Below are 25,573 nucleotides of genomic sequence, written 5' to 3' on the forward strand. Positions count from 1 at the left end.
ACTTCCTTTAGATTCCAACAACTTTGACCATTTGACCTTGACCTTGGAGTTTGACCTACTTTTGAAAAACTTTAACCTTGGTCACAACTTCTGAACAGTTGGTGTTAGGGATTTCATACTTCATATATATATTCCTTGTGACAAGACCTTCCTTTTGGATACCAACAATTTTGACCTTGACCTTGGAGTTTGACCTATTTTGACCTATTTTTAAAAAAAAATTAAGCCTTTTCCACAACATTTAAACGTTTGGTTCTAGGGCTTTCACATTTCACGATCATGTGTATCACTTGTGATAAGACCTTCCCTTGGGCACCATTTGACCTTGACCTTGCCATTTTACTTACTTTGAAAAAACTTTAACCTTCGCCATAACTTTTCAACGGTTTGTACTAGGGTTTTCATATTTCACAGGTATATTCCTCGAGACAAGACCTTTCTTTAGGTACCAACTTTTTTGATTTCTTGACCTAGAGTTTGACTTGCATTTAAGAAATTATAACCTTCGCCATAAGCTGCCATGCGGGGGCTTCAGTTTTTCACAAACACATCTTATTTGTGTTAAATCATGTTTTGCATCGGGATCGGAGTGCAATTTATTCGAAACACTGCGAAAGTACACGAGGTCGCCTGGTCGGTGTTGAGACAGTGTAGTTTGTTTTTGAGTAAAAAGTCTACATTTTTGAGTGAAAATGGTCAAAGTAAAGGTAGAAGACACAGCTGATAAACCTATACCAAAAGTAAAAACGGTGAGTGATCTATTTTCGCGATAATATTGATAAAGAATTGAAATCTTGAATCCAGTCATGTAGTGATGCTGTCATTAGCCCCTTCACGATAATTAATAACATTTGGCGAAGTTTTTGTTGACAGATAATCAAATGACGTATATTAAACAATTGCTTTTACGTCATATTTCACCAAAACAAATCATTTTGCCCTGCAAAAGAGCAGTGCCGCAGTTATCGTGAAACAGTCTATTATGAAACATAAACGGCGTTTTGTGGTCCTACTAAACAGAGAACCCTAGAGAACTCTAGAGAACCCTAGAGAACTCGAGGTTTATTTGATGAATTCAAATAAATTTTATAGATATTTGACATGATTTGTGTATGTGTGAAATGAAAATCGAAAGATATGATATGTTGAATTCGGAAGGAAGAGCAGTATCCATCTGGATTATTAAGCAATCTGTGTAGATACTACCCAGTAATAGGTTGAGGCCACATGCTCTTGTTTCATACAGAATATTATGCTAGTTTACCAGGTCCAGTACAATCAATACATTTAGCTACGTAGCTAAAATTACCTACCGTAGCTTTATTTACCTACCTCAGGTAGCTTTATTTAGCTATTTCAAGGCAACTTTTCACAATTTTGCTTTTTATTTTAAAAAGACAAAAAGTCGCAAGTAAATGTCTACTAATATTTTTTCTAGGTATTATTTAAAAAGCAATCTAAAGCAGAGATAGTTTTAACATTGATTTGTTTGAACACTTTTAAGGAAAATATGTATTTCCATTGTTTGAGTAACTGTACACCACCTTGTGTGCAATGAGGCGAAGGTAAGTATGATTTCTTCACATTGTGCTCATGTTAACCAAAACTGGTTTTCTTTGTTATTTCACTCAAGAAGTAACTGTTAGGTCACAAGTTAACGGTTGTATATAGCCCGAAAACTTTTAGAACTTTGATTGCAATTGCGCAGAAAAAGACACATCTCCAAGAGTGATTTTTTCATGAATTGTTTTCAGATGAGTTCAAAGTTGAAAATTATCACTGCATCAAAGTGCAATTTTCTGCACTTTCTAGGAGAAATGCTAATTTAAGAAATAAGTTTGATTTAGTAGCTAAATGAAGCTACTTCAGGTAGGTAAATAAAGCTATGTAGGTAATTCCAGCTACGTAGCTAAATCTAGTAATTGTACCAGACCTGTTTACTACTATACAATAACACAAGGTTTCCATCTTTACGAGACAAGCAATAGGTAACCAATTAAAATTTTTTGTTTTTATTTATTTCCTGCAGCTAGCCACTAAATGGATACCAGAAACCCCCTTTTGACCCCATATCTACATATTACTTCACCCCCTGGTGAACACTGACACTGACTTTAAAATGACATGCTTCATCGCCTAACTAATAATATATAAGGAGGCTTGATTTTTCTTGAAATTATGTGATTTCTCCATAAATTCCATCTGTATGTCATTCTGTGCAATATGGTTTGTACTTTTGTTAAGGTTTAAAAAATTGTCCGTATATGGTATAATAAAAATACACAAGGTAAGAAACAAAGATTTGATTTCCAAGGTACTAAAGTGTTATCTATAATATTTTTGCAACCACTTTGTCGGAGAGATGTTCTCCTACTAGTCTCTTTAACCTAAACCACATCTTTTGTGTTTAATATGCTGTAATTAGACAATGTGTTAAACAGACTCTAAAATTTTCTCCATTGACAGCCTTGGAGGAGATTTTGGCATTATCACTTTGTTTCACTTCCACTGATTGGTTGACAGAATACAGTTTAAATAAATATTTGGACTAATCAGATGAAGCAAAACAGATCGGCGTACATCAGACCTCCTCCAAGGCTGTCAGTGGAGAAAATTTTATGTGTCCTTTTTCGAGAAAATAAGACTCCTTATATTTTATTTCTTAGGGGGGGGGGGGGGGGGGGGGGGTAATATCAAATTATATTATTAAACAAATATCGTAAATTCAGTGATAGTTTAGACTTAGTTTTGATTATGGTGACAAAGCAGAATGAACTTATGTGACACAGCTAGCAAAAGGAGAGAGTTGCATACCAAATGATAGAAAAAAAAGTCCCCATCCCTCTTCCCCTCAAAAAAAAGAATTTTTCTTTGAAAATTATGCAAAGGATTTATCGTTGACAACTATTACTGTAGTAATATATAAGAAAAGAGGGGAAGAGATTGCTCAAAAGAAAAAAGTGGTTGAATGTTTGAATTTTGATAGGAATTGATACTTTAGATTTCATTTCTTTCATTTATTTAGATATATTTACATTTGCAAATGTTTTCTTTTGTGTAACACTATTAAAAGCAATGCGTATCTATATCCGTATAAACACGGGTTCCTCACGTCATAAACGTTTGACGTAATTTCTCAGTGACGTCATAAAGGGTCGACGCGCAATCAATGGATCAAACACGTACCGTTAAGTTTGAAAAATAAAACATTTCACGCCTTAAAGATTATAATCAGGCAAGTATAAAATATAAATAAGTCACAAATGTAAATATAAGTAATAGGATATCATTTTAAAACATCTATCGGGATATAAATACGGGTTGGTACGAGAAAAAATTTACCATAAAGCCCTTCGGGATTTATGGAATTTGATCTCGTGACCAACCTGTATTTATATCCCGATAAATGTTTAAAAATGATACCTTATTTCTTAAATAGTTTATGAAGATGAGTACAATAGAATATTTGTTACATAGGTTAAAGGAAAAAGTACAAAAGAGAAGAAGAAGAAAGAGAAGGAGTCAAAGGTAATTAGCTTATATGTAAAATATTTATTTGTAGTGTTACAAGTTAGACTTAAACTACTCACTTTACACTTTGTTTTCTGAATATCTGTGAAATTAATGCAGACATGTCTGCTGTTAGACCTCCAATTGCTAAAATAGACAGCATGCCATCTTTCTGAGAAATATAGTTTTCATCCAGTTGTTTAAGAAATGTTCAAATGGTTGTACAAAAATTTTTCAACAACATATTCAGTCCATTAGCTAATACATTAACAGTATTTTTCGCCCATTCACTGTCATTTTAGCTCACCTGAGTTTTTCTGATCAAAGGGAGTACAGCATCCGTGTGTCATCTGTAAACTTTTCACATTTTCATCACCAAACTTGCCACAAAGCATCCTTGGGTGAAGGGGATTTAAGTTTGTTCAAATGAAAGGCATTACAATGTATTACAATGTTGTAAGATTTCACTGTAAAATGTAAACATGTATTACATTGTTGCAAGATTCCACTGTAAAATGTTAACATGTATTACATTGTTGTAAGATTCCACTGCAACCAGTAAACATGTATTACATTGTTGTAAGATTCCACTGTAACCAGAAAATACTGTTTGTGCATGTACTTAAAAAAGTGGGGTTCATATTTTAGCGGCTGTAGCGCAGACAACGATGCACTATTTCATGAATACCACTAAATACAATATACGGCACAGACATGTATAGCGCTAATTCATGATTTCGCCAACAACTCCATACCCAGTGATTGCGCTAAATTTTTAATACGCCAATTTATGTACGCGTACAGTATGTATTACATTGTTTTAAGATTCCAGTGTAACCAGTAAACATGTATGACATTGTTGTAAGAATCCACTGTAACCTGTAAACATGTATTACAGGATGAAGGAAAAAAGAAAAAATGTCAGAAAGATTCACAAGTAGCAGAAAATGGAACTGAAGAGATAGCCACAGTGAGCAAAGAGAAAAAGAAATCAAAAAAAGAAAAGAAATCAACAGACAAGACAGAGGGGAGTCCACCCAAGCAAAAGGACAGTGCTGTGAAAGAGAAAAAGAAAAGATCAAAAAAAGACGAGAAATCAACAGTAGAAAATGGACATGATGCAAGTGTGGATAATATTAAATCGGAACCGATAGACACTAACTATGGAACTAATGGTGATACTGAAAGGGTTCTGGATGAAGTTAAAGTAAAGACAGAGAAAACAGAGGGAGAAATTCTAGGGGATTTCTCAAACTTCAGGATAAAAGATGCCACAGTCGAAAAACTTCGGAGTAAGTTTATTTATGTAATGTTATGGCATGAAATTAAAGAAAGCTTGGAAGGTCATGCATGTATTTTAAAATCATTGATTTGAAAAAAAAAAATCGTAGCTGGTTTCAATGTTTAACATTTCCTGAGAGAATGTATATTTGTATTACAAATTTGTAAATTTTTTTTTCCAGAACAAAATATAAATTATTTGTTTCCCATACAGTACAAAACATTTAATCACATATATGATGGGGAAGATGTGATTGGTCAAGCACGTAAGTCAGTGTTTCTTGCAGTTATACACATGTATATTTATTTTACATTCTCAGAGTAAAAATGGCATGATGTATTAAATTGCATGAAAAGAAATGCATTTCATAGTTCCTTTGATTAAAAATATTAAGATATCTGTATGAAATTTTTTATTTGAAATTTGGGATGTAAATTATTTGCTTTAACTTTTTTGGGACACTGAAATGAAGTAAGAAAGATTTTATTTGCAATCATTGCAGGTACTGGCACGGGAAAAACAGTGAGTAGAAATTAATATTAAAGATAAAATGATAATAATGGTTATCATAAGAGGTCAACTTCTTAATTTGGAGGAGAATCTTTTTTTAAAAATATTCATGAAATAATGAAATTAATATTTTTTTGTATTTTTAACATTCGTACATTTATAGTTAATTCTATTTGTTTTCTAAATTAGGTATTAGTTTTAACTAGAAACTGTATTAAGAATATTATTATTCATATATCAAGTCTTGATATGCTACAAATGTATTTATTTCTAAGGAAATGTAAAAGTTAACTTGATCGTTTTATCATTATTTTACTGAGGTGGGTGTATTTGTAAGGTCTATCTGTATCTCCCTTCCAGCTTTCCTTTGCACTACCTCTTGTAGAAGTGTTACAGAAGAAGAGAACACAAAGAATACGTAACTGTCCAAAGGCAGGTTTTCATCATTTTATTTCATATCACAGACTCTGTGATCAAAATGTTGATGTTGTACTAACAAGTTGTCCATTATCTAGGTCATTGTCATGGTACCCACCAGGGAACTTGCCAAACAGGTCTCTGATGTGTTTGAATCAATTGGTGAGGGGCTGAATGTTGCATGCTTCTATGGTGGAACGCCATATGAGAAACAAAGTGAGTGCACACAGACATGGTAGAAGTGGTTTGTTTATTGTATGTATTACAATCAGATGAAAAGCCTCTTGTTTATATGTATTCTAATCAGATGAAGACTCTTGCATAGAATACCTACTCTTTAGAGAATAAGTGATACATTTTTACTGTCTAAAAGTCAAAGAGCTCAGACATTGAGTTTGTCCATATTTAGTGATAGTTGGAAACCGTCAATGGTTATCAAACAGAATTATGTATTTTGTATAGAGAATTGTTACTTTTGTCTGAATTAAATTAGAATTGTTATCTTATATTATCAGTGAGAGCCATCAGCTCAGGAATAGATGTCCTTGTGGGGACACCTGGTCGTATCAAGGATCATATAGAGAAGGGAAATCTAGACTTCAGCAGGGTACGACACGTGGTTCTGGACGAGGTGGACAGAATGCTGGACATGGGCTTTGCTGAGGATGTAGAGACCATTATATCATCTGCTTATAAAACTGGTTAGTTAGGTGAAAACAACTCTCCAAAGTTTGACTAGGATCTTAATTGCAGATGAGCATATTAATATTGATATCAAACACTTCATGGATAGGATAAGGCTGTCTGTAATATACTGTAGATCACTATATTTTTGTGACACCTTGTTTTCGCGAGATACCTTTTTGATATTTTTTAATGAGACAAAATTTTCATGAGCTGTGGTTTTCGTTGTATATAATCCTTAATAATACAAATATATGCGAGAATAAATTTTTCCTGAGCAGACAGAATCGCGTAATTACACAAAAATAAAGTTCTCGCAAATAAAAAGTGATGTTCAGTATTGTTGTGCACTATACTAGCTGTTGTAATGTCTTTGAACTACAGTCAAACCTCGTTATCTCAAATTCAATGGGACCGAGAAAAAACATCGAGATATCCAAGGGTTGGAGATATCAAGGGTAAAATACTTATGAAATATGTGGTAAGGACTTCCCAGTCGCTTTGACATATCCATGGTATTCGAGATATCTGTGTTCAAGATACCGAAGTTCAACCGTACCTAGATATGAAGTCCTTAATAGCATACAACATTGATGTTGAATTCAGTTGTCTGGATTGTTGTTTTAAGCTTCAGTGTGCTGCTATGATGATGAATATTTGCAATAATATTGTGATGCCTTTCTCTTACCAGATATGCAGCTTATTCAAACAATAACACAAAAAGTAGAGTGTAAAACCATCCTGTTACATGTTAAAGAATTGAGTTAAAATTGATAAATCGTGTATATATTAGACTGGTGCAAGTGTTTGATAAGGATGAAGTGAAGATATTCTGTGTGAATCTATAAGTATGTTCTCTAACTGAATCTTGCAGGGGGATTTGGTGTTTTATACCTGATTTTGTATTAATTGTGATTTAGAGTGGCAAATACCCTCATATGTGTGGGCCAGATGTAGGGATGTTAATTTCACTCAGCTTAGTTGAATAATGGGGAGCTTTAGTCAAGCAAAAGTCAAGGACATGTACTTGATAAAATAATTATTTTTGACTTGCTGTCCTTTTCAGATGGCTTTTACACTCGATATTTATATCATTTTACTTTCATATACAACATATTCCTAAGTACAAGTATTTACCACCTCTACTACACATATCTGAATTTAAATTGTCTTCTTATCGAATATTTTATCAAAAAATAACTTATCAAATACAATGGCTTAGAATTTCTTCTCAATGTGCTAATGCATTATTATAATACCTGAAAAAACTCCCTTTGCAAATTGCCTTTAAAAATATGCATAATTAACAAATTGAGATCAAAACCTAGCTGGAAACAAAATAGTATGTTAAAGTGTATTTAGAGCCTTCTGACAGGCTTAACATAGCTGCATCTCTTGTGTTATTAATATTTTGAGAATTATAATTTTTAGGGATGTCAAAATATTTATTTTCCTTAGTTGTTTCTTCGATTCCATTATTCGAACGATAGTCGATTATTTGGAACATTTTCTGAAAATAAAATTTTATTTCAAACTTCACTGGTACATGACATATTTATAACTCAAAAACCCTTTTACTTAAATATGTTTAAAAAGTAACATAAGAATTGATTAATGCAACGTAACGTTTGATAGCATGATTATATGAAATAAATTTAGAAATCTAATTCTCCAAAATTTATGATTTCCCCATCAATTGAAATCATAAATTGGTCTGTACATGCAGAGTGAGCAATCAAAAATTGCTAGCCGATATTTTTTAAAGCTTATTACGAAATAAATTGGGGGGGGGGGGGGGTAATTTCACACTATCCAAATGCCAAGTGTTTGTTAAATTGTTAAACAGTTAGTAACTGCTTATTCATTAATTGATTGCTCTGGCTATCAGAATGCCCTTAATTATAAACAGTTTAAAAATGCAAGCGAATTGTTTTAATAATTATCAAAGCATCAAAACATGTCACAGCTATGGTTTGTTCCTTGCATTTGAGCAATCTCAAAATAAAAGATAATTGGTACATTGTATAAAATCAAGTCCAATTAATTATTTTACAAACAAAGCCTAGTATATATATTGATGGTTGATTTATTACAAAAACAACACAAGCAGTAACTGATAGATAATTCTCGCGGTAGTGAAGCATTTATAATTACTGTACTTTCTATACACACACGGAAAATCAAGTTTTTTGTAGAGGAAAATTATCTTATCAACTGTCTCCGAGGAAAGACGGTTTCTCAATTTTGTAATGAGAATTCCATATCATTATCACTCTTTTTAAAATTGGATTTTTAAAATTATAATATTCGAATGTCGTTTCATTATTCGATCGTCGGTCCATTCAACTGACAGTTGAATAGTCGACTATTCGTTGACATCCCTAATAATTTTATGAGAATTTTATAGATTGTAATGTAACAACAGTTTGTGTTATTTGATCAGTAGATGTGTAAATGGATTATTTGTTGTGATTGGTTATTTGGATATGTTTTATTTCAGAGAATGAGGAGAGGCCTCAGACTTTGTTATTTTCTGCTACACTTCCCCCCTGGGCTCATGAAACGGCCAGGAAATACATGAGACAGGATAAGCTGGCAAAAATCTCTCTTATTAACAACCAAGAGAACAGGACCTCCACAACAGTACAGGTACTTATCACAGACCTCCACAACAGTACAGGTACTTATCACAGACATCCACTACAGTACAGGTATTTATCACAGACATCTACAAGAGTACAAGTACTTATCACAGACATCAACAAGAGTACAGGTACTTATCACAGACATCCACTACAGTACAGGTACTTATCACAAACCTCCACAACAGTACAGGTACTTATCACAGACCTCCACTTATCACAGACCTCCATAACAGTACAGGTACTTATCACAGACCTCCACTACAGTAAAGGTACTTATCACAGACATCCACAACAGTATAGGTACTTATCACAGACCTCAAAAACAGTACAGGTATTTATCACAGACCTCCACAACAGTACAGGTACTTAGCACAGACATCCACAACAGTACAAATACTTATCAGAGACATCCACAACAGAACAGGTACTTACACAGACCTCCACAACAGTATAGGTACTTATCAGAGACATCCACAACAGAACAGGTACTTATCAGAGACATCCACAACAGTACAGGTACTTATCACAAACCTCCACAACAGTACAGGTACTTTTCAGAGACATCCACAACAGTACAGGTACTTATCAGAGACATCCACAACAGTACAGGTACTTATCACAGACATCCACAACAGTACAGGTACTTATCCAGGACATCCACAACAGTATAGGTACTTACCACAGACCACAAAAACAGTACACATATTTATCACAGACCTCCACAACAGTACAGGTACTTATCACAGACATCCACAACAGTACAAGTACTTATCAGAGACATCCACAACAGAACAGGTACTTACACAGACCTTCACAACAGTATAGGTACTTATCAGAGACATCCACAACAGTACAGGTACTTATCAGAGACATCCACAACAGTACAGGTTCTTACACAGACCTCCACAACAGTATAGGTACTTATCATAGACATCCACAACAGTACAGGTACTTATCACAGACCTCCACAACAGTACAGGTACTTTTCAGAGACATCCACAACAGTACAGGTACTTATCACAGACATCCACTACAGTACAGGTACTTATCACAGACATCCACAACAGTACAGGTACTTATCCCAGACATCCACTACAGTACAGGTACTTATCACAGACATTCACAACAGTCTAGGTACTTATCACAGACATCAACAAGAGTACAGGTACTCATCACAGACATCCACTACAGTACAGGTGCTTATACAGACATCCACTACAGTACAGGTACTTATCACAAGTAACATTATGTGTGAAATTTTTAGGATTATGATGTTATGAATATATGAAATTACTGTTTTGATTCCTTTTTTGTATATTCCTTTAAGTTTAAATATTTACATCTACTGAATATTATCTCTTTTATTTCTTAAGAAAACCACGGTCATTTATTGATACTTTAATGTTGCTAAGCAAGCCAACTGTGTAGATTTCTTGAGCAGTAGCTCCTCCATCTATGAAACATACAATGAGGTACATATCAATATTACAATATTTAACATACTTATTCCTAGTTTACATGATTATTAATGCAGACATAAATATAAACAATAAAATGTCTTTGTCTGTTAGTATGGGAATCAACGTTGCAGCTATTACAGAAAAAATTTACATAATCTGCGTACACGGGTTAAGTATTTTTTCTGTAACAGCAGCAACATTAATTCCCATACTAACAACCAAAGAAAGCATTTTATTATTTAAGTAATATCTGAAACACCAATAAAATGACTCTCAGGCCCTCATTTCAATCCAACTAGACAATTTTTCAAAGTGAATTACATTATTCTTTTCAGCATTTAGCAATCCGTAGCAGTTTTTGGGACCGTCCCTCTGTGATTGGAGATGTTCTTCAGGTGTACAGTGGTAAGAATGGTCGCGCCATTATATTTAACGAGACCAAGAAAGAGGCTGATAGCTTATCATGCAGCGAATACATCAAACAAGATGCTCATGTTCTGCATGGCGACATTCCACAAGAGAAAAGGGAGACTGTTCTCAAAGTATGTGCTAAGTTTTTTTCATAATAAAGATATCTATTTCCAAGATAAATGATAAATTCTCACTGTTTTAAAAGTTTCTATAGTAAAATTAAATCATAAAACAAAAAATTCAAATGCTCAAAATGCAAAACAACTTTGCAATAAATTCTGATTTATGACAGGGTTTTCGGGATGGAAAGTTCAATGTCCTGTTGACTACAGATGTTGCTGCGCGAGGACTGGATATTCCCGAGGTAGATCTTGTCATCCAGTGTAATCCTCCAGAGGATGTGGACTCATACATTCATCGCTCAGGACGAACGGGTCGTGCTGGCAAAAATGGAGTCTGTATTTGTTTTTATAAACCAGAAGAGGAAATGAAACTGGCTAATGTTGAATATAGAGCGGTTAGTGTTTTACTAGACATTTAGTGAGTAAAAATTTTGATCTAGAATGATTTAAATTTAGTGACCTCTTGTGAAAAATAAATTATAACATCAGAATTTGTGTATAAGGTTTTTTGAGCTTTTTGTCTGAATTATTGGACAAAGATGGCCATTCAACACATTTACAGAAATTGACCATCACCTTTATTAGAGATAATTAACCTACTTTTGTTATAAATCATTCAAAGGGGTAATCTTCAGTACCAACAATTAACCTACTTTTGTTATAAATCATTCAAAGGGGTAATCTTCAGTACCAACAATTTATTAAAATTTCGAAAATTTGAGTCACTATTAAGTTTTAAATACAGTGTATTTTTTTTGCTTAGGTTGAAAATGTATTCAATAATTATATGTTAATTATTGTAGAATTTTTATACTGTATAAATTTTATAATTTAAATTTATATAGAAAATCAAGTTCAAAAGAGTTGCTGGACCAACAAAAGAGGAGATAATTCGGGCCTCAGTAGAGGATGCAGTAAGGTGAGTCTCGTAGGTTCAGCTTTAAAAGGAAAACCTGTCACTAAATACTGAAACAAAGGTTATATTTTAACCACTTATAAAGTGTATGTAAATAGTTCATGGAGTGAGATGAAGATGTTATTTCATTGTGTCTAAGTTCAGATTTTGATTTTAGATTTTTTTTAAAAACTGTAAATATAGTCATTACACCCAGGGTTTTATGTTCACAAGGTAATTAACTCCTGAACATTTAAAGAATTGATTTTTTTAAAGGGATGAAACTGTTCACCATGGTATCAATTCACCAAAGTATTTTTTCTCGGTCTGATACATGGTGCAAAATCTCCATTTTCAGTTGGTTTCATTTTTCAGTCGAGACTTATTCAGTGAGGTTTGGCATAGGTAAAAACATGCTACTCAGCATAAATAATTTTTAAAAACTTAAATCTTTGAGGACTGATTGTTTGTTAAGTAATCTTTAACAGTCGGTTCATTCTTAGACTAATCAATTTCTCCTAGTCAATTTGCACATAGATTAAGTAACTGGATTTAGTGAAGCAAAACATAAAAAAAAGTTGAATTTGTTTCCTTCTTATTTTTATATTATATGATACGTATCATATCGTAAAGGAGGTGTATCGTTTCACCCTAATTTTTTTTTTTTTTTGCATGTAAAACTACATTAATTAAGACATAGTATCTTAAAAAGAGAGTTCAAGTAAGAATATTTTTCACTATTTGAGTAGAATGGAAAGACAATTGGGTATTAAGGAGGGGTGTTTCTCTCGCATGGTATTTATTACTTTAAATATTTTTTTAAAAAATCCAACTTTTTTTGGTTGTCTGTAGTCATCAATAGGAATCTGAAACTGTCAGGAAAGGTTTCTACCTGTAAACTTGGAATAATAAAACCAAATGTCACAAGAAAAAGTGGAGAAAAAGTTTTACTCTTTTGCCATCCATATTCCTTTCATAAACGGATGACTCATTTGAAGGCATTGGTTACTTTGTGGTGGACTTCTTTTCAATATTATGTTGCATTCCTAATCAGTATTTAAAATTATGACTAAAGATTAAAAATGATGAATCAGTATGAAACAGATCACACATTCCTGTTATTACACATTCCTTGAGTCAATGTAAGATGGTCCTTCTGAGCTATGTTTTTCTGTTCCTTCAGATCTATAGAAGGTGTACCATCAGAGACACTGGATTACTTCAGATCCTCTGCAAAAGAACTGATTACAGAGAGAGGTGCAGAGGATGCCCTCGCTGCAGCCCTAGCCTTAATATCTGGATCAACAAAAATCACCTCCCGTTCTATGTTATCATCTAAAGAGGTGAGTTGTCCACTTCAGTAACTGAAAGATCAACAAAAATCACCTCCGGATGTGTTTCATCTAAAGAGGTGAGTCGTCCACTTCAGTAGCTGAACCTTAAAAGTCAACTCCAGAAATTGGTCCCCAAGCACTGTGATCACATTAAAAACGATGGGCACTTGGACGTATTGAAAGTCCATCAGAGTGGATCTATTTCCTTTATCATTAACAGATAGTGCCTTATGTAGTAGTTAAGTACTGAGTACACCCAGCCATCACCTGAGTGTTGTCCTCCTTTACATTCTGTAACGTATACCCAGCCATCACCTGAGTGTTGTCCTACTTTGCATTCTGTAACTATAAAATCACTTCATGCTCTGCTACTTCACAGTAAAATCCCTCCACATTCCTCATTCAATGTTATGTATTGTGAGAATAACTCTTGATTGATGTTGAATTAATCCCTGTCACAGATGTATCTCTAAACAATCACATGTTCAACAAAATACATACATTTTCCATGTCTGAATCCTTTAAAATCCCATAAATAGATACACTTTCTATGTTTAAATCCTTTAAAATCCCATAAATAGATACATTTTCCATGTCTAAATCCTTTAAAATCCCATAAATATCATATAGAAACAAAGGAGCTCTTTGAAAACAGTTTGGTTTCAAAACACATAATCACAGTCTTCTCTGCATATTACCAGTTCTCTAAAGATTGATAGTGGACTTAGCATAGGCATGCCATGCTGTCTGTCTGGCAATCACATAGGCTAGTGAAATACATTGTATAATATGCCTACTCTGTGTTTCAAGTAAAAAAAGAAGTTCGATAAAAGGGGATGTACATGTACATACAGGGAATTTCTTGACTCTCAAACAACTGATGTAAGAAACCATTTCAAATGTTTATTCTCCGACGATTTCTCACTTGATATTTCCTAATTCTGTCTGAAGAGGAAAGCTTTAGCGTTGATGTTTGGCTGTTGTCATCTCTTAATCAATGTATGAACTCTTGTTCCTTGATCTCGATCCTATGAAAGAAAAATGATGCACAAGGTATTAAATGAGGTTGGATTTATTTTAGGAATGACTCTAATTCTTGGCCAAATTATTCGAGTATAACTTGGTTTGGGTCAGTTTACTGACCCAAACCAGGTTATACTTGAATAATTTGGCCAAGAATTAGAGTCATTCCTTATAATTTAATTTTAAAATCATTAAATAACTATGGGTGTAAATTTCGTTGCTTTTTATTAGTTCAAATTTTCCGCTCAATAATACAACCGTAGTAACGGAAGTGATGGGAAGCAAGGGGAGGTAAAAACTTATACATAGGCCTAGCCTAGCAGCATTGTTGTTTGTTCATATGTGGTAAAATCGAATTATTGTTTGAAGTAAAAGGTACATTTATTAAATCTGGAATTTTCCATGAATCCTGAGGACTGGAAATGAGAGGATTGTATGGATACAGATGATTCAGCTGGTTTTCGGGGGGGGGGGGGGGGGGGGGGGGTCCCATACCAGGTAACGGGACGTTTCTCCCCAATGATGTTTCGCGCCGAGACCATTCGCCCCTAAAGACCTTTCCTGCCGAGACTTTTCGCGCCCGATTTAATCTTCATTGTCTATAACGATATAAATACGATATGTTTTAAGATAAATATTTACATATAAGGTTAATATTGACTTTATTAAAAAAAGTTCTAAAGTTACTAAAAAAAACTTTCATGACTGTTTAAATTGTTGAAAATAGGCTTATACCATAATTAAAGGTATAATTATCCATGTGCAGATATAATTATGTTTATTCAGCAATCATAATTGTCTGATTCAGTTTTGTAATTAAGGTGTTATAATTATAATTTGGTTTTCAGTGTCCGCAGGGACTTACAGGTCATTATAGGTCCCTGCGGTGTCAGGTGTTAAGTATAACCCATATAAATTGGTATTATTGATTGAACCCATAGGCACTCCCCAGCTTAATTGTTAAAAAATAAATATCTACTATACTATAAAAGTTATGTTTATAGTATAGTAGATATATATTTTTTAACAATTAAGCTGGGGAGTGCCTATGATTGAACCAATGGATTGGATTAATATAACACAGTATAAAAGTTAAGAAGTTGATAATTGCTGTTAACAAGTGATAATTGCCACATAATTAATTGATTGATCTTCGGCGCGAACCGTCTTGGGGCGAAACGTCTCAGTGCGAATGGTCTTTCGGGGCGAACCGTCTTGCACTCCCCATACCAGACCAGGTTATACAGAAATAATTTGTGTTCCTTTTTGGATATTAACCAATCAGAGGCTAGAATACAAACAAAATTAAATTATTATATATTAGCTTAGTGAAACAATTTTCATCAGTTTACGGGGCTTGATAATGTCATTGCACAAAGAATCATGCAACATTAAAACTAAATTAATTGTTGTTCAGTTTGCACAGTAAAACACACTTATATTGAAGTGCCCGGAATAGACGATTTTGCTTTATTATAAACATAATTTGTTATATCCATTAAGTTCACGATATATTTTAAAGCCACAGGGAATGAAAATCACTTTGCTGTAAGCATCAATTCGTTATAAGCATGTGCACTATAAATGTGTTTTATTATATATTGTGATGTTGAAATATTTTAGGCTTTCTTGTAGTTGATATGTTAGATGACTAGATGAACCAGCCATTGCATATTAGTGTGTAGAAAAGGGAGTTAACTTAAGTTTCTTCTGGGACAATTTTTGTATAGATATGGGAGTTATCTAACTTACAACACTAAACATTCAGGGACTGGAATGGACGAGGGAGAGATGAACATGATACCTGACTATCAGTATTGTTTGTTTTGTATGTGTTTGTGTATGAGGTTCAAAAATCACATCATGTTGTATAATAATTTAGCTGATAAGCTTAGCAAAATGACCTCTTTTTAGGTCTCTTGTTTTTTTTATCTATTGACAGTCATTGAAATAGGTTTCAAAAAGATTACAGTCAATAGATTACATAATTTTTGGAGGGTATTTAAAGGGTGAGGATTTCCACACACATTAAGTTCTGGTATTGACTTAAAAATCTGCTATTTAATATTTTAGACAGGACGCTATTATAGAATATGAACTAAGGCTCTGGAAATTTTTGAGAAATCAATACTGATTTCTGTGCATTTTTATTGAGATCCATTGGTATCCCAATCAATATCTATTATCTAACGCTGCAAGTCCCTGGCTGGGCTATTACCGGTACAAGTGCAGCGATTACAAGTGCAGCATATGCTGTGTTTTTTTTTTTGCTGTGGCAAGTGGGTCACAACTGCTTCTTTTTGACCAGGCAAGGTTATGCTTGCTTGCTGCAGATGCTTGAACGATTACCTCATTTGTGAAGATCTGAGATAACCATCATTAAATCGAAGCTAAAAAAAATGGGAGCTTTATTGTTTTCCAGTGAGAGGCCCCAGCTTTTGAACTTTGGAACACTGCATTCATGTCCTTGTAGTGTGCAAGTTACTGCATGAGGAAATAAATATAATTAGATATGCATGTTAAGGAAACACCCTATTACCACTAGAATCTTCCGAATGCATTAGATGTCTGACATACGTGCAATTGGTCTAGGCAATTATATGAACAAAATTGTTTAGAATTTCACAGCATGCCGAATTTTGAAATTGAGATGTTTTTGAAAATGCTTTACAGAAAAATTAAACTGAGTAGGAAAATGGGCCAGGTATGAGAACTCCTAGGTTTTATTTAGATTAACAATTATCTGAAATATAAGGGTGGAAAAGCAGGCTCAAAACCTCCATAAAAATTTTGCCTGAATCCATTGTATAAAATCTTGATTTTGATCACATTTTTTGGGCACCGTGTAATTCATGGACTGGAGGCATGGAGTGGAGTTTGGAGTCAAATTTTGGAGTCTAACATTTTTAGTTTAATTTTTGCTATCAAGCAAAAAAGTCCAAAATAATTTTTTATAATTTTGTTTGTTAATAGAAGTAGAGCTCAATGGAAATTAGTTTATGTCACCTAAAGCATAAGCATTTAATTATGGAACACCCTTCCATTTTCTGTTTGTCCCTATGTAACACCTTATATCTTCAACTGTGAGAGGAATTGATTTTCATTGTTGTATTTAGTCAAAATATTTAAAAACACAAGGATCACCTCATGACATAACCTTTGATCAAATTTTCAACAATATTTCTTACTTTCATTTATGGTGTCAAAAAAGGTTTTGATATTTAGCATATGTATTTCTTGTCGTAATTTTTCTTTTTACTTATTTCGTAGCATTAAACTTTATGATCTAACTACAAACAGTTTAACCTCTAACTTTCATACAACACAATAGGGCTTTGGTATTTAGCATGGAATCGCAACTTCTCGGGCCTTTCTGGCAAGCTCTGAAAAAAATCTTGAATGTATTAAGAACTCAGGATGTTAGATTTTTATCCAAAATTGAACTGGAAGGAAGTGAAAACAGAACTGGTGAAAATGGCCATTAAAAATATCCAGAAGAACACATTTGTAATTTGTAAAATGACACATAATAATTTGTAAAACAGCACTCAGAAATTTGCATAGCCACTTGAGAAATATTTACCAATAAGATGTTTGTCGATTTTTATTATTTATCATAAGAATAAACTTGGCTATTAAGTATAATTATTATAACCTTTTTTTGTATTTATAATCTTATCATACCTCTGTGATTTTTTTCTTTTTTAATAAAGATATTACAAATATTTTTCTAAAAGCCGCTACCATGGATTAGTTCTGTGCTATTTCTCCATGAAGAAATAGCCATTGAACTATTCACCGACAATTAATTACCATATACATGTACCTAAGTCACAGGACGGATACATGTATTATATTTATAAGTTATTTTTAGGGGAAAAAATTGGCTAATCTTCCACTCAACTCTAGTCAATTTCTTCAATGAACTATTTTCCCTCAAAAATGGAGTTTCTAAAATTATTGCACTTTAATGATAACGTGCTGAGGTGAATAAATGGATCTGTTATAATCACAAAACACTGCCTGCATGCTCTTGTATAATTAACTCTTGACATATTGTGATAAACTGAATATGTGGGACATACAGTGGCTGCATTGAATTCTCACAAATTCTTTCAGATAAGGTCATGGGTATTAATTTCACTCTCATTGTCAGTTAGTGTGTTATTTAAAACAGAGACAGTTTATTCTATGTTTTAATCAGATTTAATTGTTACATAAATAATGATCACCATTGCTTTCAACACATAATTGAAAGGTTATAAATCCCTTTGAACTAAATTTTAGCTGTCTGTCACATCTTTGTTATGTCTGCTAAATTTTTATAGGTTTTTGACAACACAGCCAAACAATGTAGGTTAGTATATTGTTACAAGGTTGTTTGAATTTTGACATTTGTTCACATCCATGTAACATTGTACATTAGAATAAGATTGATGATTTTTCTCTCTATAATTTACTTTAGATTTGCAACCATCAACTTAGTATCTTAAAATGTGACTTTAAAAAAAGAGTATCAATAATTCATATACATTTACTTTGATAATTAAATAATATTATGAATTTATGATACCATAATAGGAATACAATATATACATTGTTGACTCACAATTTTATTAATTTAGAATTTAATGGGAAGGAATTAATGCACTAGGATGCCAGTTAAGGGGTGGTGATATTGATATAAACTCCTAAATAATGCAATGGTTTTAATACATGCATGATGTTCTGTGGAGAACTAAGTTAATTCAAAATTAGATTACATACACCAAAATTAAATAGTCATCATACAGAGTTTAATCAACATCTCTGAAACAAGGTGTAAGGATTCCTGCTTTTCTCTATGAGCCAGTTTAATCTTACAGAGCATTCACTATCAATTAGAACACTGACAGTTTATTCTATGTTTAATAAAGATAAACTGGCGTAAAACAATTAACACATTGCTTTCACTTGGAGTGTGATATGACCCAAAGTTGATTTGTTGTATCTGGGGGTGGGGAGGACAACTCAAGGAAAAAGGAGAGAGATTAATATGGTAATTAATCACTATGTTGTTTTCAATGCAATGATTAAGGGAATGAATAGACCTTTTACACCATATAATAGTGGTATAAAGTGCATAAGTTATTTTAAAACTATCTTTTTTTTTAATATAATTTTATGAATAGGTGAGTGTATTATTGAAAAACTGTGTTTGCTTTAAACTCTGAACCTAACAGCTCTTGGTAATTAAACTGTATTTAAACAGCCATTAAGACCGACTTTTAATCTGTTGATTAATTAGGTTCAACAGTTTCCAAACGTTTTCAAAGAATAGGGGTTATATTGTCAGTATTCAATACTGATGTAATATTCCCAAGTTACAAATATTTACACAAGTTTCAGAAACTTACAAATGTTAATTAGGTCATAGTACTTATGAAATTGTCAATCTGTTTAGTTACAAGACATGAAACAGCCAACAATCATACAAAAAAGAATGAAATACTTTTATACTAATGGAATTTCTTGAACATCTTTTTCCATTCATGTTTTTGAAGAAAAAAAAATTAGACTCCGAAATTTGACTCCAAACTCCACTCCATAACTCCACTCCATGCCTCCAGTCCATGAATTACACGGTTCCCATTTTTTGAGATTCAATGCCTAGTGGCATATGTTTATGCATTATATTAACAGAATTTGAAATAGGACCTAAGTTTCCTGTGCGTTTTATATTCGTCTGGTATTGAATGACAGGACAATGAATGCATTGTTATTAAGGCTAAGAAATAAAATTATGCACGTGTGTCGCTGTACTATTTAAGGAATGTGAAAGGGTTCCTCCATAAGTTATATTTCCCATTATTTGCAGATTCCCGTTGTTTTATATTGTTTACTTCACTTATCACCTCAAAGGTATGAAATATCGGTGGTCGCCATGGTTGACGTCAGTTTAAGTTTCATATCCTACACACCTGAAAGTACCTGTGTCCTCGGTAAACAATGAGAAACGTGTCGGCTATGTTAGTTGTCCCTGAACTAACCCAGATATAAACAGAGACTTTTATATATTTATATATATATATATATAATAACAGATTCTGGTATTTAAATTATCGATAATACTCTGTTGAAGGTACATCTTAGGTGATTTGTGCAAACGTCACGTGCAGTCTACTAAATCTGTAATCGAACTGCAGAAAGTAAACATTACGTCATGTCTAATCGATGAAACACAACTTCCCAGGATCAATTTAAGACATATGGGGAGCGGGGGGGGGGGATAAATTATGCCATGTTAAAAAACAGGAATAGATGAATTCACGTGATTTTTAAAAACAACACATGCTTTCCGATAAAAACCGCAGACACTATGCTATTTTTAGATTACAGGAGCTGAATGACTGGGCAGCGCCTCATCAGTAACTTAAGGGATTTCCGGAGTCTAAATATATTAGTCATTCAGCACATTTTCTGAAACTTCAGTGTAATGGCATTCAGGTTCTACTTATCAGAAATATAATTATGCATATCGATTTAGTTTCTTTGGGCTTTTCTTGGAATCTTATATAAATACAGATACAATGTAGGTAGGTCACCGTAAGATTTTAAAAATTGCTGCACGGTCGGCGTGTCATTATCGTGCATTTGGAATAGGACCAAAAATTTTAACAATACCTAAACAATTCAAATTATTCATAAATAAGTGCTGTACTTATCCCCATCTTTTTAATTTATAGTATGAAAACACGGAAAGGTATCCATAGAGAAAATTCAGCAAGGTGTATAAGAATTTGAATCAAAGTTGCACCCCTCCCCCCCCCCCCCCCCCAAAAAAAAGGTTCTGGACAACAAACATTAAATTTTAGTATGCTAATATTCTCTTTTGAGAAATACTGTACATAAACCGGCATAACCTTCAACAAGAGGCCCATGGGCCACATCGCTCACCTGAGCACATTGGCTAGGGGGAAAAAAGCAAAAATCAGTTTAGTATTGAAAAGTTAACGAAGGGGGGGGGTGAATTTTAAAGTACCTGATGATGTTTTCATATCAATATAACAAATGGCATTGCTGTTCTTGAACAGAAGATTTTTTCCCATATATTCATTTGTAAAAATTTGATCCCCATTGTGGCCCCACCCTACCCCAGGGGTCCCTCATTTGAACAAATTTCATTCTACACTACCCAAGGATGCCTCCATATCAATTTTACTAATCATGGCTTTTCTGTTCTTGAGAAAAAGATTTTTCCTGTATACTTCTATGTAAAACTTTGATCCCCCATTGTGGCCCCACCCTACCCCCATGGGGTCATAATTTGAACAAATTTGAATCTACACTACCTGAGGATGCTTCCATATAAATAGGAACAATTATGGCTTTGCTGTTCTTGAGAAGAAGATTTTTTAAGATATTTTCCTATATATTTCTATGTAAAACTTTGAACCCCCATTGTGGCCCCACCCTACCCCCAGGGGTCATGATTTGAACAAACTTGAATCTACACTACCTGAGGAAGCTTCCATATAAATATGACCAATCACAGCTCTGCTGTTCTTAAGAAGAAGATTTTTAAAGATATTTTCCTGTATATTTGTATGTAAAACTTTGAACCCCCATTGTGGCCCCACCCTACCCCCGGGGGTCATAATTTGAACAAACTTGAATCTTAACTACCTGAGGATGCTTCTATATAAATATGACCAATTATGGCTTTGCTGTTCTTAAGAAGAAGATTTTTAAAGATATTTTCCTATATATTTCTATGTTAAACTTTGATCCCCCATTGTGGCCCCACCCTACCCCCGGGGGTCATAATTTGAACAAACTTGAATCTTAACTACCTGAGGATGCTTCCATATAAATATGACCAATCATGGCTTTGCTGTTCTTAAGAAAAAAAATTTTAAAGATATTTTCCTATATATTTCTATGTAAAACTTTTATCCCCCATTGTGGCCCAATCCTACCCCCGGGGTCATGATTTGAACAAATTCGAATCTACACTACCTGAGGATGCTTCCATTTAAATATGACCAATCATAGCTTTGATGTTCTTAAGAAGAAGATTTTTAAAGATATTTTCCTATATATTTCTATATAAAACTTTGATCCCCAATTGTGGCCTCATCCTACCCCTAGGGGTCATGATTTGAACAAACTTGAATCTACACTACCTGAGGATGCTTCCATATATTTATGACCAATCATGACTTTGCTGTTCTTAAGAAGAAGATTTTTAAAGATATTTTCCTATATATTTCTAAGTAAAACTTTGATCCCCCATTGTGGCCCCACCTTACTCCCCGGGGGTTATGATTTGAACAAACTTGAATCTACACTACCTGAGGATGTTTCCACATAAGTTTCATCTTTCCTGGCCCAGTGGTTCTTGAGAAGAAGATTTTTAAATGATGCCATTATTTTTTCACTAATTCCTAATTATCTCCCTTGAAAGAGGGCGTGGCCCTTCATTTGAAAAAACTTGAATCCCCTTCACCCAAGGATACTTTGTGGCAAGTTTGGTTGAATTTGGCCCAGTGGTTCTTGAGAAGAAGTCGAAAATGTGAAAAGTTGACAGACGGACGACGGACAAAATGTGATCAGAAAAGCTCACTTGAGCCTTCGGCTCAGGTGAGCTAAAAACACTAAGCCGATTCATCGACTAGGCAAAAGAGAATAAACCAAAGATAGGAAAGGGGGACTTTTATGGAGCATTAGGGTAAATATTCACGAATGTCATATTCACGATCTAGAATAAATAGTGCATGGAATAGAAAACTGGTGGGATTTTTTTATTTTACATTCAAGGCCATCATTACCCATAAATATTAAGTTTCACAGTAGTAGTTTATTGTTACATAATTCGTCAACAAGATCTAAAAGTAGCACAAAGCGACTTTACATTTTCAGAAAATGAACTAGCAAATACTCGTATCGACCAGCCCCTATATACCTGGATCCTTGCCAGGTGGTAGAGAGACAATATTGTTAGATAACATGATTTGTTAGTCTTATTTCTGTGCACTGTTCGATGATTAATGGGAATTACTGCAGCTCAGGCATAACACTTTAAAATTTTTTGAACAAATCTTCATTCTATAATTGTTTGGGGTGCAATTACTTTTGAACACCTGACAACTCTTAATCACACTGACTAACTAACATAAAATTGACAGACTTTTATTTTTTTCCCCTTGAAACTATATATGTTTACATCTAAATCCCACTGAAAATTTTAAATTGAACTTGAATTTGTTCTGTGGGATGAAAGCAAATGCCATCGTCTGATGAGCTATTGACCCCCCCCCCCTGTCTTAAAAGTACTTTCTGAAGGATAACTTTGATAAACTTTATCAAGAGGAAAATAGGTCTACTTGGCCTAGTTTTGCCCATCTTCACCACAATTGCAAGGATTTTTTTAAAGTGTTGAACCCCATTCCCACTTCAACCAAAAATGGGGGGGGGGGGGGATAAATGTGTCCATGAGACAATTTTCTCTTCAATGTGATGGTTATATATATGTGCTGCTAAAAACAGTAAAAAAAACCCCATATCATTCTGTTGTAGGGATTCACGACATTTTACCTGAAAACGAACACAGAAATTCAGCGCAACAACTACGTGTATCGTGCATTAGAGAGATGTCTGCCTAAGGACTTGGTGGAGAAAATTAGATGGCTCACATTATGCAAGGATAGAATGGCAAGTAGATATCTAAAATTGTTGTGAAATTCCTCTGATTATTTTTCGAAATGTAAAAAATGCACAGAAGAAAAAAAATAGACCTTGGCTTTAAATATTTATATTTTTGTGCATGTTAAGCAGAGACGGCACGCAAATGTCTCGTCACGTGTGTGAAAAATTGATAAGAGGGTCTTTTGTATAGATTTAATGTACTAATCAGAATTACAGACTAGCTATTTAAGGTGGTACACAGAATAAAAGAAGTTAATTTTAGAGCCCATGCAGAGTTTAAAATTTCAAAACAAGCATGGAGACCTTAGTTTTAAATTTCCAAAACCAGAAGAAGACTTGAGTACATTTTTTCCACATGAGCAGTTGGATAGAACAGTTCGAAAACAGATAGAGGCAGTTGGGGCATTTTGAAATTAGTCAATATTTTTTTTATTCCTTGAACTTAGTCTCTCAAGTGTAATTTTATATAGATAGTCAATTGATTCTTGCAGTCTACAAATATTATTGAACACTGACAAGTCATGACTCTGCAGTATACATGTACACTGCACGTGGTTCAATGGTGCACTGTATATGCATGAGGTCTAGTTTCATAGATACGGCATGTTTTGACGGATGAAGGTCAATCGACAGGTATGTTTGGGGCGGTTGAGGGATTCTTACATAGATAAAATAAGAATTGATTTTTTTTTCAGGGAGCTGTGTTTGACTTTCCTTCGGATTGTGAAGCTCAAGTCCTTGATTACTGGGCGGATGGAAAATATGACTCCTTGTGTAGGGCCACCGAGCTCCCAGAATTACAGGAAAGGGACAGACCGTTCTCCTCGGGCGCCCGTGGAGGAAGGGGGAGGGGCTTCGGTGGTGGACGTGGAAGAGGCTCGGGATTTTCCGATAGGTTTTCAGGGGGTAATAGAAGAGGGGGATTTAATGGGAGGGGCGGATTTAAAAGATCTGCTGAATTTGGTGGAGGAAATCCACAAAACAAAAAGATTCGATTTTAATGTTAAATATATTTACGTATATATAATGTGCAATAAATTAGAATCAAAAAGTTCCCTGATTCTGTTGTTCATTGATTTATATAGGTTGTAAGGAATTCTTTGAGAAGTTAAATGTAGTTTGTATGTTTTGTGTCTTTTAAAAGTAGACACTATTCAATCTACACCGATACGTGGAATTCGTCTGAAATAGTATTTATGGCAGTATTAATCTGAACTTGTTGCAATTTTTGCATTTCACGAGCTCAACAAAAGATGACTTTAATTATTTATAAGTGAGTTTCTCTTATCTAAGTTTGACGTTTATTTGTTTACGTCCGTTCATGTTTCGACGTTACAGTTGCAGTAAAAGACTGCAAATTGAGACCTGTATACTCGGCAGTTGTAGGGGAAGGTAGGTACCACCACTCAGTGTCTGATTAATTCTTTCCTTCCTAGTGGAAGACGCATTATTTGTTTTCAGCATTTTCAAAGACACATTATTACCAAAATCTTCCACCCCCCTCCACACACACTCTCTTTAGAATCAAATGGTCGTCGTCTTACTTTGCGGCTCTTAAAACGAAACGTTCTAACCATTGCGCCAGGAGGGCGA

At 34.0% G+C, this 25,573-nt stretch overlaps 1 protein-coding gene across 1 annotated transcript; it reads left to right on the top strand.

The window, feature by feature from the left end:
- The first annotated feature begins 638 nt into the window (after nucleotides 1–638).
- LOC133190195 (nucleolar RNA helicase 2-like) lies at nucleotides 639–25,040 on the top strand. The gene is made up of 15 exons (XM_061325685.1): nucleotides 639–749; nucleotides 3,478–3,528; nucleotides 4,409–4,802; nucleotides 4,974–5,057; nucleotides 5,295–5,314; nucleotides 5,663–5,734; nucleotides 5,818–5,935; nucleotides 6,235–6,420; nucleotides 8,904–9,052; nucleotides 10,844–11,050; nucleotides 11,212–11,436; nucleotides 11,887–11,960; nucleotides 13,120–13,279; nucleotides 23,852–23,990; nucleotides 24,680–25,040. The coding sequence occupies exons 1-15, from the start codon at nucleotides 693–695 to the stop codon at nucleotides 24,979–24,981; spliced, it is 2,238 nt and encodes a 745-aa protein (XP_061181669.1). The 5' UTR covers nucleotides 639–692; the 3' UTR covers nucleotides 24,982–25,040.
- Nucleotides 25,041–25,573: the final 533 nt, after the last annotated feature.

The sequence above is a fragment of the Saccostrea echinata genome, unplaced genomic scaffold (assembly GCF_033153115.1).
Source record: "Saccostrea echinata isolate AGI-Se365-2 ecotype Australia unplaced genomic scaffold, CSIRO_AGI_Sech_v1 ptg000022l, whole genome shotgun sequence".
Classification (NCBI taxonomy): Eukaryota; Metazoa; Mollusca; class Bivalvia; order Ostreida; family Ostreidae; genus Saccostrea; species Saccostrea echinata.

Bases quoted from the DNA above. Each gene is read 5' to 3' on its own strand.
- LOC133190195 (XM_061325685.1), top strand. From the start codon at position 693: ATGGTCAAAGTAAAGGTAGAAGACACAGCTGATAAACCTATACCAAAA. The intron at 5,058-5,294 runs GTAAGTCAGTGT...CAATCATTGCAG, and splicing joins AGATGTGATTGGTCAAGCAC to GTACTGGCACGGGAAAAACA. The intron at 5,936-6,234 runs GTGAGTGCACAC...TTATATTATCAG, and splicing joins AACGCCATATGAGAAACAAA to TGAGAGCCATCAGCTCAGGA.